The sequence below is a fragment of the Acipenser ruthenus genome, chromosome 40 (assembly GCF_902713425.1).
Source record: "Acipenser ruthenus chromosome 40, fAciRut3.2 maternal haplotype, whole genome shotgun sequence".
NCBI classification, from domain to species: domain Eukaryota; kingdom Metazoa; phylum Chordata; class Actinopteri; order Acipenseriformes; family Acipenseridae; genus Acipenser; species Acipenser ruthenus.
In genome coordinates this window covers 5,976,652-5,990,354 of record NC_081228.1, presented here as the reverse complement: position 1 = coordinate 5,990,354, position 13,703 = coordinate 5,976,652, and the positions used below count along the sequence as shown (strand labels likewise).

The 13,703-nt window shown below is 39.9% G+C and overlaps 1 protein-coding gene across 1 annotated transcript; it reads right to left on the bottom strand.

Moving 5' to 3' along the window:
* Window positions 1-1,892: 1,892 nt before the first annotated feature.
* LOC117397341 (uncharacterized) lies at window positions 1,893-11,318 on the bottom strand. Its single transcript, XM_059009955.1, has 5 exons — window positions 11,167-11,318; window positions 9,217-9,755; window positions 6,575-7,098; window positions 2,773-2,780; window positions 1,893-2,383 (listed from the first exon to the last, which is right to left on the bottom strand). Exons 2-5 carry the CDS (start codon window positions 9,706-9,708, stop codon window positions 1,893-1,895), a joined length of 1,515 nt encoding a protein of 504 aa, XP_058865938.1. The 5' UTR covers window positions 9,709-9,755; window positions 11,167-11,318.
* Between the last annotated feature and the right edge of the window lie 2,385 nt (window positions 11,319-13,703).

The window sequence follows — 13,703 nt, the reverse complement described above, 5'->3', positions numbered from 1 at the left end:
TTTGTAATCTGATGCGTCATTTAATTTGCTATTGCATGTGCAGTAATGCCATTGCATGTGCAGTAATGCCATTGCATGTGCAGTAATGTTATTGCATGTGCAGTAATGTTATTGCATGTGCGGTAATGCCATTGCATGTGCGGTAATGCCATTGCATGTGCAGTAATGCCATTGCATGTGCAGTAATTGTTTGCAGGTGTTAAATGTCATCACGTCTTTCTACTGTAAGAACAAGTTTAGTTCTCCTCAAACTGTATGGCAGGTATGGAGGCTTTCTCTCTAGTCCAGGGGTGGAGAAGCCTGGTCCTACAGGGCCGGTGTCCCTCCTGGCTTTTGTTCCAACTATGCGTCTTTCCACCATAGCAACCCAATAATAACACAGTAATAGCACAGTAATAGCACAACAATAAGGAAACAGACATACATACAAATAGACCAATACACTCAAGTTTATGGATTTGAATCCCGGTCATTGTTTTAATAGTGTTAACAAGTGTGTGTTCAGTGCCTATGCCAGTAAACAGTGGAGCCTAAGCTGCCGTTATTTCCCACAGATAGTCCATGGAAGGTGATTGCACTGCTGTAGTAACAGGGTATTTCCATGGGTAAGTGAAACGTACAGTAAGGAGGAGCTGATAAAGTGTTTCTTGAAAGTTTTGTGCTCTTACAATGATTGTATTTGTGTCTGAAGAGCACTTGCCTTTTACCTTAGCCCTTCCTTCAAACAGTGTCTCTCTGTGTTTGCTAAGGGTTTGATGGACCGGTCTGTATCCTGTCAGGATAAACTACAGCTGACTGATACTGGAGCATTTCACGTCCTTGAGGAGTCTCCCTAGATTGGAGTTATGGTTATCAGTGCTGCTAAACAAGGCACACTTACTGTTTTTTTTTTTACTGCAGTTACAGTAAATACCATTCATATTGTAAGACCTTGTAACACCATTTTGCAGTATTATTGGACTACAAAGAAACCCAAGTAGAACTGTTAGCGTGCCACAGCATTACCAGCAATGGTAACTCAATGGGAGAAGAATGAATAGTGATCCAATGGCACAATGTGTGGTACTGGCTGGTACTCATGGTACAGCCTTGGATTACCAGCCTCGCCCAGCTGGCAGTCTAGTTGCCGTCATTGAACTCGGGGTCCGATCCCCTACTGGACTCGTCATCATCCGAATCCTCCCTCCCCGAGCTGTCCTCCTCTTTATCATCATCATCATCATCATCATATTCAACTGACCCGCCTGTGAACTGAGGGACAGGGCACAGGCTCTGCAGTAATAAGAGAGAAGACCAGGTTAGAACTGTATAGTCTGCTGAAGAAGGCACAAGCTAGAAGATGTTTTTTGCCTTTTCACGGTTAACTCTTTCAAACTCGTGCTGTTTATTTGAGCTGATTTCATTCTGTGACACGGATTCTGCACAATTCAAGATTTGTTCACCAAAATATGTTTAACTGACTTCAGATTGACTTCTATGTCATGTAAATCCTGACGAAGGTGCATTGATTTGACTTGTTCACTTTTTAAATCTTGATGTTGCACAAATAAAAGTGAACAAATCCTGGGTGAGGCTACTTTTTGTTGAAAATTCTTGATGTCTTTAAAACTACTATTTTGAGTTTGTTTAAAACTACTAAAGCAAATGGACTTAAGCATACTTAGAGCTTTACAGTAATAGCCTGTTTATACAGATACAAATCGATGCCCAGTCTCATTGCGTTCTAACCACTATAAAAAGTCTGCTGATGACTAAATTAAAGTATATTAACGCTTCAGTTCAGAATTTTTGTTACACAAAATGCTGTGACCTACTGCATGGTGGCTAAGGTGTGGCAACTGCAAAGTAGTGTTGTGGAAGAGATTTGACTATGGCAAACTAGTGTGCGGTGGCTAAGGTCTGGTCACCTCCACGATCTTGATCCGGTTAGGGTCCCAGACGCAGTATTCCTCCAGCCCGCTCTGCACCAGTCTGCAGCTGCAGGACGGGGAGATGAAGGCAGAGTGGTATCCGGAGTCGAGCCAGCTCTTCTGCAGGGGGTGTCCTGATGCCACATCTATCTTTATAACCCTGCCGAAGTTCACTCTGACTTTCAGGACCACCTTTTTGCTGTCTGGCAGGCCAGGCGGGTAGCAGCTGGCTTTGTTCTTGTCTCGACTCAGGTAGACCCCCCGGCCCAGGGGGCCGTCCGTGGATTGCCTGAACCCGTACTTCTTGATGGAGGCCGCGGCCTGGACCGTGGTCCCGTGGTACATCACATAGATCTCCCCCTCTGTGGGAAGCACTTGGCTCTGCAGGTGCTTTTCAACAAAACCGCGGGATTTCTCTTCAGCCCACAAGTTCATGGCTGGGGTTGTTTCGAACCCGTGGCAGTGGAGTGGAGCTGAAAGAATATGGCAAGTCAGATAAAAAATAAATATATAAATAAAGAAATAAAAAAATAACTTTCAAGTTACCGAATGAGAAATCAACACCCTTGCATAATTCAAATGAATTACAAATTAATAACTGCTGAGTTTACTTCTAGTTTTGTAACTTGGGCAGATTTTTTTTTTTTTTTGTCAGCCGCATTGCTTTCCACAATGTAATGAAATCTCTCTGGCAGATAATTATTATTTTCATATTTAAACCAGTTGTTAGTGTGTGGAACACAATAGAAAAGACTCCTTAAACCCAACCCACTGCACTGTCATGTGTTAAAAATCTTTAGGTTCTTTTTACTTTATTTTTATACTTTTTAATCAAATACAGCTGTAGAATTTGATCACTCACCAAAAGATCTTCAAGAGAACAGCAAAGGGACCGGTTACAATGCTGCCAATCCAAATATGAGGGTAAAAGTATGCTGTTATCTGGATGCTATCAGAGAAAGAATATTTTATTACCTGAGAAACTGTCAGTAAACCTGACCTCACCTGACCTGGTACAAGTTATCTGTTCAAGACATTGCTGACACACACACACAGATAAGCCAGCGGTTAGCATTGCACACAAAGGGTATAGATACTATATAAAACAGCAGGCACTTGGAGGTACAAGTTCCTCCATGAACACCCACAAGCACCTCCCAGAAACTGGTAACTGATATCATTGCTTCATTTCTGTTAACAATGAGTGGCCTCATTATTGTGCATCGCGAGAACGATTCAGCTGTAAGCTTTTGATTATTGGAATGAATAAAGGAGAAAGTCCTTCACACAGATAAATAAAGACATAAAGAATGGAGTTTCCTTACAGAGATTAGAAAAATAGACTTTAAAACCTGGGTTAGTGTTTAGTGTTTAGCAGATACAATAGGTATTGACTACAAATGTTTATAGGATTCGTTATTTGTTGGGAGTTCGCTAGTACTGCAGTCTCAAAATAGACCTTTTATTTAATAGTACTGTAATGGATGTAGCAGGAAAGGGGGGGGGGGGGGGCTGCAATATAAAATGTTTTGTTTTATGGCAGGGACAGAGTTAAAGTCTCCCTGCCAAGATAATTGCTTTAATGTAATTGTTTTGTCATTTTGTTTAATTATCCCCTGCACCGGGTGATTATTGTAAATTAGAGCCAGCTGCAGGGTATAAAATGAAAGCAGCCAGTCTGTTCAGGGCTGCTGTGTGGAGAGCCCGCTTGTTAGTGTGCGAAAGCATAGGAAAAGAAAAGGTGGTGTAAACCTGTGTGATTTTGTTTTGTTTGGTATTACAGGTAAACAGCTTAGCTGTCCTGTTTGATAGTTAGGTCCTGTTCTGTGTTTTAGTTAAGAGCTCAAGAAAAGAGCTCGGTGTTTGTTTTGTTTATTTTGGTTTTTGTGTTTATTATTAAAATAGCACAAGAGTGCCTTAAAACCTCAATTTTTAAAGGGGCAACGAACCCGAAGGGTGCACGTTTTATTACAGTACTTAATTTTTACTTAATCGTACTTGCTTCCACAGCTAGCCTTATAAAAGTTTCCCAAAGTGAAAGCATGACAAAGTGTAATAAAGAAAGGTGAAAGCACTGGAAAAGCACAAAGAGGTATGGTAAAGCAACTGCAGTAAATGCATAGTATAAACATGGGGAAAGCATGGGAAAACTGCTAAATGACGTGCAGTTTATAAGGGTATATCACAGCTGGTTCAGAGGAGGGAAGCAGGGTTCAGAGGGGGGAAGCAGGGTTCAGAGGAGGGAAGCAGGGTTCAGAGGGGGGAAGCAGGGTTCAGAGGAGGGAAGCAGGGATCAGAGGAGGGGAGCAGGGTTCAGAGGAGGGAAGCAGGGATCAGAGGAGGGGAGCAGGGTTCAGAGGAGGGAAGCAGGGTTCAGAGGAGGGAAGAGCGTTAACTAATGTACCTTTAGGGAGGTAAGCAGATAAAAAAAAACTGTTTTCTGAAAACTTTTAACGCACAGAATGCTAAACTGGAAGACTACAATAACCATACAGTATCCACATTAATTACATTTTAGAGTGAAGCCTCACACAGCTTTCAAAGTAACCTACTGACTTCTGTAGACTATCACACACTCTTCTAAAACACTTTACAACAAGTTAAGACAAGTGAACTGGTTAGCCCTTATACTGTAAACCTTTACCACCGTATGCCTGCAGTTTTCCCATGCTTTTCCCATGGTTTTACTATGCATTTACCATAGTTTACTCTGTTTATTAATATGCTTTACCATACCTTGCTATTCTTTATAATGCTTACCTGTGCTTTACCATGCTTTCACTGTGCTTTATTACACTTTGCTATGCTTTTACTATAGGAAACTTTTATAAGTGTTTAAAAGTACTGTAACAGTCGTTTGATGTTAAACGCAATATAGTAAGATTTTCATCATTAGCCACAACATAATCACAGCCCTTTATGAATAACTCGAACAAAAGCTGGATAGCGTTTCTTACCTGCGTTGGTATTAGAATCCCTGACTGTATGTCATGCCCTATAGTCAGGAGAAGTGGTTTACTGTAGCTTGTGTTTTCTACATTGTCTGCTATGAAAAGGCAGGGTGAAGCTGTTCAGATGAGGGGGTGGCTTTCTGTTGTAGCTCGCATTTCACTTCCGGCTGGGCTTTTACTCAATCAGGGCGTCACACACAGAACAGAGCACTGGGTCTTAAACGTTTAGGGTTACCGGCACTTCCAAAGAATACAGAAAGTGGCTACAAAATAATAATAATAATAATAATAATAATAATAATAATAATAAATTACTGTATGTAATGTAGGTGTTAAAGAGGATTGGTCTGCTGCTGTACCTGCATGAATATCTGTAGGAGAATTAGGAAACCTGTTTAGACAAGTTTACTAATTTTCTTTTTCTCCCAACTTCCGTAGCTCAGTAACTGTGGAAAAGTACCCTTGGTGGTGTAATGAGTTGTCATTGAATTGAATGGCAAGGGTTGCACGCGAATCAAAAACCACTCGAGATGAGCAACTCGCTGTACTTTTCCACTACCGAGCAAGCTCTGTGGGCGAGAGGCAAGTACTGGTGCATTAAATGGCATCATCAGTAATGCAAACGTTTGTTAAATGCATAGAATACAGCAGATGATGGAATAAAAAATAATAATAATTAAACAGACAAGTTGAACATTTATTTGGAACAATTTGGAACTCAAAATACCTTGCAATGGTGATGGGGTAGTGTTCAAAAACTTTATTTTTGCTAAAGATGTGTCGTTTTCTTAAGTCGTAATTACCCAATGAAAAAAGTGAACCCATATCTTGGGCGGCATGCTTTTTTTATGTAGTTATGCTGTTGTATAGCTGTGATAACACAATGACAAATAAGATACAAACACATGAGGAGAAGATAACAGTCTTACTAAAGCCACATCTCCTTTGAAAGGATGTCCCGTCCCAAACCATCTGCTCTTCCTCATTTATTTAGCCATATATAAGTTTGTCAACTGGATTAAAAAGTTTATTTATATTACTAAGATTTTAGGTGGAGATCTTGAGTATAAGGTCCTTATACCACCGAGAAGCCAACAGGAAATGATCATCTGGTCTGAAATCAGAGCGGACTGTAAGCTGCTGAAACCATATCAGTGACACCACCGGACTCCTCTGGTCTCAATCGATATACCAGCAGATAAATTCCTTAGATCAGGGGTGGCCAACCCTGGTCCTGGAGAGCCACAGGGGCTTCTGGGTTTCGTTCTGCCTGAGTTCTCAATTACTTAAACCGATTATTTTATTAATTGGTCAACACTAAGATCTTTATCCATTGATGGTTTGAATGATACCCAGAAAGCCTGCAGGATTGTGGCTCTCCAGGACCAGAGTCTCAAAGGTTATGCAAGCAGGAGGCATAGTTTCTGGGAACTTCCACGTCATAATGCAGATAGCTCCCTCCTGTGGTTGCTTTTTTTTTTTTTTTTTTTTTGGATGCAGAAAAATCATGTTAATAAAATACAGCGGGTAAGGAAATAAAGATGGACCATGATTTTTAAACCAAAAAAAAAAACTCAGAAAGAAAGAAAGATAAAGAACTGTAAGTGCAGTATGTATGATTTCTTTATTAATGTTTGTTTGAGACTCAACAGTTACAGTTTGAAATAGTGGAGACCATTCCCATTTACTTGACATTGAAAGCTGGATTATTACATGTAAGCACTGTAGTTGAATCTAGGAACAGAACCCTGATTCTTAGGTTTGATAACCTCAACCACTGTGATCCTGTTGGGGTCCCAGATGCAGTCTTCCTCCAGCCTACTTGCTACCATCCCACAGTTGGGAGGGACCCAGGCAGAGTCGTAGCCATGGTGGTGCCAGGTCTTCTGCATGGGGTGCCCCTGCCTATCTATCTTCTTAACCTTGCCGACGTTGACGCAGAGCTTCAGGACCCTCTTTTTTCTCTCTGGACAGTGCAGTGGGTACCGGCTGGCCTTGTTAAAGTCTCGGCTGACATAGACCCCCCGCCCCAGCATGCCGTCATCTGACTGCTTGAATCCGTATCTCGTGATGGATTCTGCGCGCTTCTTCGTGGTCCCGTGGTACATGGTGTAGCACTTCCACTCTTGCGGTTGTGCATAACTCTCAAGGCACGGGGCTTCGTAGGAGTAGGAGTCATCTTCTTCGGCCCACATGCTTACGGCAGTGATGGCTTGAAACCTGGCAGTGGAGTGAATCTGGGAGAAGGATATGCATTTACTGTAGCGCATTTACATGGTGGAGGAGGCCAGTGTTGATTGGACTGATTGAGTTCAGAGTGTGTTAACAATGCAGACGTGTATACAGGTCTAGGAAAGATAAAACTACTAAAATACACACACTGGACAGCTGTTTCAGCATAAAATTCAGAATATTTACTAACTGAGCACTTATTAAGTACAAACACAAGTAGCACCAAATGGCAGAAGCAGTTCCAGTGGCATACCTGCACAACGCTGTACAGTACCTGTAATTGCAACATGCAGCTTATTAAAGGGAAGTGCGAAACAAACACAAACAACAACATGTACACAATTTTATAATATGGCTTGTTTTTTGATAGATATATCGACATATGTATGTTAAGTTAAAATATTCCTTGCTCGGCTTCATTTTAAATGTAGTGCTGGATGCTAGAGAATGTTTTTCACGTTTTGTCATCAGACATTGGTAAGCTCAGTTTCCACAGCGAAACCAGCTGCTACCAGACTTTCGGAAAGTAAACGCTCGCTATAAAAGAGCAATGCATGGTGCTCATAGGTTGAAACAGTAAGCACCTGCCCTCACATGGCAATGCTAGCGTGCTAATTGGTTGAAACAGCTGATTCACGGCAATATGACAGACAGACTGGCAGATCAACTATACACGGCTCATACGTTAACAAGAGAACAGTTGTGGGTTCGGCTGCACCGCCAGCACGCCCATTTCCTGCATCCTTAGGCGCCAAAATAATTAAATCATTTGTCATTTAGATCCTTTATATAGCTACCTGCATGAAAACCACTTTGTGTTTTAATTAGACATCTTAAACAACTTCTAAAAAGTCTCATGCATTTAATCATTTGTGGCTATGTCTTCCTTTTCTCTCACTATTTTAAATGTATTGCATGTGTGGCCTATTAAAGTCATCAATTAAATTAGACAATCACTAATTTTTCTATTTTGACAATGTTCCAAAATGTTCAGTTACATCGGTTTGATTTCATATGCACAACAAATCAAAACTACACAACCAATGGGATGTTCTAATACATTAGCACACTACGGTATTTATGTTTCAGTATAAGACATTGAAACTGTTTAATTACTAGTCTTACTGTAAAGTTATTGTAGAAAGAGTAAAACATGAATAACCAAATCCTATTTGTCAAACAGCTCATTATGAACCAATCCCGAAGAGCTATTGAACCCTAATTGATTAGTGATTATGGCTTCATTCACACTGAATACATGTTAGTAATGAGTCTGTAAAATAAAGTGTAATCAAAGAAGATGAAGTTTGTTGTAAAATGGGCTGAACCAACCTGTGTAAAAAAACAAAAAAAAAATTCAATATCTCAAGGGTCTGTATAGTGTTGCTTTCAGAGTACAGTTCATCTGTCCAATAGCTGTAAAAATTGTACTGAATAAAGACTCAACATTGATTTTGAAAACCACACAACTGCTTAAGGAGCCCTTAATATCTGAGTGATTTTCATGGTGTTGTTTTGGGGGGCATTGCAAATTTGTCAAGTTTCAGGGAAAAAAATGCAATTTATTACCAGAGCTGTCTTTAAACATAAGAGAAAACCATTTGTTTTAAGAAACTTTCTGAAAGTCTTTATAACAAGTTAAAAAACAAGAACCTAAACGGACCTGTGATACTGTGTTCATTTAACTGATATTAGAAAATATTTAAACCAGCCTCATGTTAAGACACAATAAGAAAAATCCTAGCAGCCACTCATTTATAAAAACTGAGTGCTTACCTTGTGAAGTTCAAAGTGGCTGGTTGTTTAAAGTTAAAAGATATTTCAGGTTTCATTTCTGTGTCCATTATTCAAGAAAAGCACAATGCTATGTGAAGTTGGCTGTTTGTATTAGGAAGTTTTATTTATAGAAGGGTGTGGGAGTAAAGTTGTAAGCTGCTAGACTTCACAGTTTCCATCAGGTTGTTAAATATATAAGGATGCACACCTTACCCTAAATACCAGAGACGTAGAACCACCACAAACAAGGTTGTATGGGAATTCAAAACCTTTATTCATTTGCTTTGTATTTATTTATTGTTATAACAAATCAATTGCTAGTTTAATTTACATGTCAAATCTCAGTATCTATAAGCAGCGTAGCCAAATTTGGGCATCTGAGGAGAACTCTCATTCTTCGGTTTCATAACCTCCATTACTTTGATCCTGTTGGGGTCCCAGATGCAGTCTTCCTCCAGCCCGCTCGATACCATCCCGCAGCCGGGAGGGACCCAGGCAGTGTCGTAGCCGTAGTCGTGCCAGGTCTTCTGCATGGGGTGCCCCTGCCTGTCTATCTTCTTAACCTTGCCGACGTTGACCCTCAGTTTCAGGACCCTCCTTTCTTTATCTGGACGGTTGAGTGGGTACCGGCTGGCCTTGTTAAAGTCTCGGCTGACATAGACCCCCTGCCCCAGCATGCCATCAGGTGATTGTCTGAATCCGCATCTCTTGATGGATTCTGCGCGCTCCTTCGTGGTTCCGTGGTACATGGTATAGAGCTTCCCCTCTACAGGTTCTGCGTAACTCTGAAGGCAAGCTTCAACAAAAAAGGGGGAATCTTCTTCAGCCCACATGTTCATCCTGCAGTTTAGGAGAGCGATGCTTTCAAACCTGGCAGTGGAATGATCTGAGAGAACAAGGGGGCATTTTATTTAGGTATGTTTAATAGCTCATTAATTTACTTATCCCCACAGTGATTTGTACTGTATCGTACTGAATGCTTAATAAATATCGTATGGTGGGTCATTAAAACAAAACATGGGAGCAATGAAAATTCACGGCAATATGACAGACAGACTGGCAGATCAACTATAGATGGCTCATACGTTAACAAGAGAACAGTTGTGGGTTCGGCTGCACCGCCAGCATGCCCATTTCCTGCATCTTTAGGCGCCAAAATAATTAAATCATTTGTCATTTAGATCCTTTATATAGCTACCTGCATGAAAACCACTTTGTGTTTTAATTAGACATCTTAAACAACTTCTAAAAAGTCTCATGCATTTAACCATTTGTGGCTATGTCTTCCTTTTCTCTCACTATTTTAAATGTATTGCATGTGTGGCCTATTAAATTCATCAATTAAATTAGACAATCACTAATCTTTCTATTTTGACAATGTTCCAAAATGTTCAGTTACATCGGTTTGATTTCATATGCACAACAAATCAAAACTACACAACCAATGGGATGTTCTAATACATTAGCACACTACGGTATTTATGTTTCAGTATAAGACATTGAAACTGTTTAATTACTAGTCTTACTGTAAAGTTATTGTAGAAAGAGTAAAACATGAATAACCAAATCCTATTTGTCAAACAGCTCATTATGAACCAATCCCGAAGAGCTATTGAACCCTAATTGATTAGTGATTATGGCTTCATTCACACTGAATACATGTTAATAATGAGTCTGTAAAATAAAGTGTAATCAAAGAAGATGAAGTTTGTTGTAAAATGGGCTGAACAAACCTGTGTAAAACAAAACAAAAAAAAATTAAATATCTCAGTCAAATACACTCATGACTGATTTCACAGACCTAGATCAGCACTAATCTTGAACTATCTAATGTTATTCTGGGTAAAGTAATCCAAGGTTAGTATTAATCAAGTTCTGTGAAACTAGACCTAAATGTAGCCAAGCAGGAGATTTTAAAGTACCGTAACCAAAAAACAAAACCAAATAGAGTTTTGATTGCAATCTGAGTGATGCAAGATGGCTCTGCTTGTGTTAGGTGCAGTTCTAACAGGAAAAGGTCTTTGTTCAGCAAAGAAAATGTCTCTGAGAGAGTTTCATGATTTTATTTTGGGGGGCATTTAAGAAACTTTCTGATACTCTTTATAACAAGTTAGATAACGATAACGTAAACCAACCTGTGATACTGTGTCCATTTAACTGATATTATAACATATTTTAAACAGCATCATGTTAGACACAGTAAGAAGAAGAAGAAGAAGAAGAAGAACACAATAGCATAGTAATAGATTACACCACAGTCCCTAACAGCCCCTAATTATAAAACTCAGAGTGCTTACCTTGTGAAGTACAAAGTGGCTGCTTGTTTAAAGTTAAAAGATATTTCAGGTTTATTTTCTGTAGACCGTTATTCAAGAAAAGGAGAATGCTATCTGAAGTTGGCTGTTTGTGTGCCCCTCCCGCCCAGCTGAAGTTTTTGTCTGGTTTCAGGTTCCTTCCTGCTGACTAATTTCTATTAGAAACTGAAGTTAATTTATAGAAGGGTGTGGGAGAGACATACCAGAGACGTAGAACCACCACAAACAAGGCTGTATGGGAATTCAAAACCTTTACTCATTTGCTTTTATTTATTTTTTTTATAACAAATCAGATTACAGTTTCATTTACATGTCAAATCTGTAATCAAAGAAGATGAAGTTTGTTGTAAAATGGGCTGAACAAACCTGTGTAAAAAAAAAAAAAAAAAATTCAATATCTCACTCAAATACACTCATGGCTGATTTCACAGAACTAGATCAGCACTAATCTTGAACTATCTAATGTTATTTTCGGTAAAGTAATCCAAGGTTAGTATCAATCAGGTTCTGTGAAACTAGACCTAAATGTAGCCAAGCAGGAGACTATAGAGGGTTAAAAGTATCGTAACCAAAAAACAAAACCAAATAGAGTTTCGATTCTAATTTGAGTGACACAAGATGGCTCTGCTTGTGTTAGGTGTAGTTCTAACAGGAAAAGGTCTTTGTTCAGCAAAGAAAGGGTCTGTATAATGTTGCTTTCAGAGTACCATTCATCTGTCCAATAGCTGTAAAAATTGTACTGAATAAAGACTTGAAATTGATTTTTAAAACCACACAACTGCTTAAGGAGCCCTTAATATCTGAATGATTTCCATGGTGTTGTTTTGGGGGCGTTGCAAAATTGTCAAGTTTCGGGGGGGAAAATGCAATTTATTACCAGAGCTGTCTTTAAACATAAGAGAAAAACATTTGTTTTAAGAAACTTTCTGAAACTCTTTATAACAAGTTAAAAAACGAGAACCTAAACAGACCTGTGATACTGTGTTCAAAGTGGCTGGTTGTTTAAAGTTAAAAGATATTTCCAGTTTCATTTCTGTATCCATTATTCAAGAAAAGCACAATGCTATGTGAAGTTGGCTGTTTGTATAAGGAAGTTTTATTTATAGAAGGGTGTGGGAGTAAAGTTCTAAGCTGCTAGACTTCATAGTTTCCATCAGGTTGTTAAATATAAAAGGATGAACACCTTACCCTAAATACCAGAGACGTAGAACCACCACAAACAAGGCTGTATGGGAATTCAAAACCTTTATTCATTTGCTTTTATTTATTTATTGTTATAACAAATCAATTGCTAGTTTCATTTACCTGTCAAATCTCAGTATCCATAAGCACCGTAGCCAAATTTGGGTGTCTGAGGAGAACTCTCATTCTTCGGTTTCATAACCTCCATTACTTTGATCCTGTTGGGGTCCCAGATGCAGTCTTCCTCCAGCCCGCTCGGTACCATCCCACAGCCAGGAGGGACCCAGGCAGTCGTAGCCCTGGTCGTGCCAGGTCTTCTCAGGGGCTGCCTTTGCTCGTCTATCTTATTATTATTATTATTTGTTTATTTAGCAGACGCCTTTATCCAAGGCGACTAACAGAGACTCGGGTGTGTGAGCTATGCATTAGCTGCAGAGTCACTTACAATTACGTCTCACCCGAAAGACGGAGCACAAGGAGGTTAAGTGACTTGCTCAGCGTCACACAATGAGTCAGTGGCTGAGCCGGGATTTGAACCGGGGACCTTCTGGTTACAAGCCCTTTTCTTTAACCACTGGACCACACAGCCTGTCTTCTTAACCGGACGTTGACCCTCAGTTTCAGGGTCCTGCTTTCTTTACCTGGACGCACGAGTGGGTACCGTTTGGCCTTCTCAGGGTCTTGGCTGACATAAACCCCCTGCCCCTGCACGCTGTCATCTGACTGTTTGAATCCGTCTTGATTGATTCTGCTCCCTCCTTTGTGGCTTCGTGGTACATGGTGTAGATCTTCCTCTCTGAATAACTCTCAAGGCACGGGGCTTCGTAGGAGTGGGAGTCATCTTTTTGAGCCAGCATGTTTATGGCAGTGATGTTTTGAAACCTTGCTGTGGAGTGAATCTGAGAGAACAAGACACATTTACTATACTGCATGACTGGGAGTTGAAGGCGGGCATTTTATTTAGGTATGTCATTCGTGTTTAACAACTCATCAGTGTACTTATCCCCACAGTTATTTATACAGTGCCATACAGAACGCCTAATAAATATCTTATGATGGGTCATAAAAACAAAGCTAATGGTTCAGAGTCCAAAGAGGTTTTCTGACAACGCAACATCATAAAAAAGCTTGTTTGTAAGACATGTGTTATAGAGTAAGTAGAGGGGTTCCGAAAAATACAGCGTTCCACGTCCGCACGTGTTGCTACAACTGTTTAAATAATGAACCTGCAATTTTTCTTTGCATTGCTAACATCTTGGCAACTTTGTACACTTACGACTTTAAAGTCTGTTTCAAAGCTCTTTTCAAAATGGCCGCTCTCGTGCATTGATAGTGTC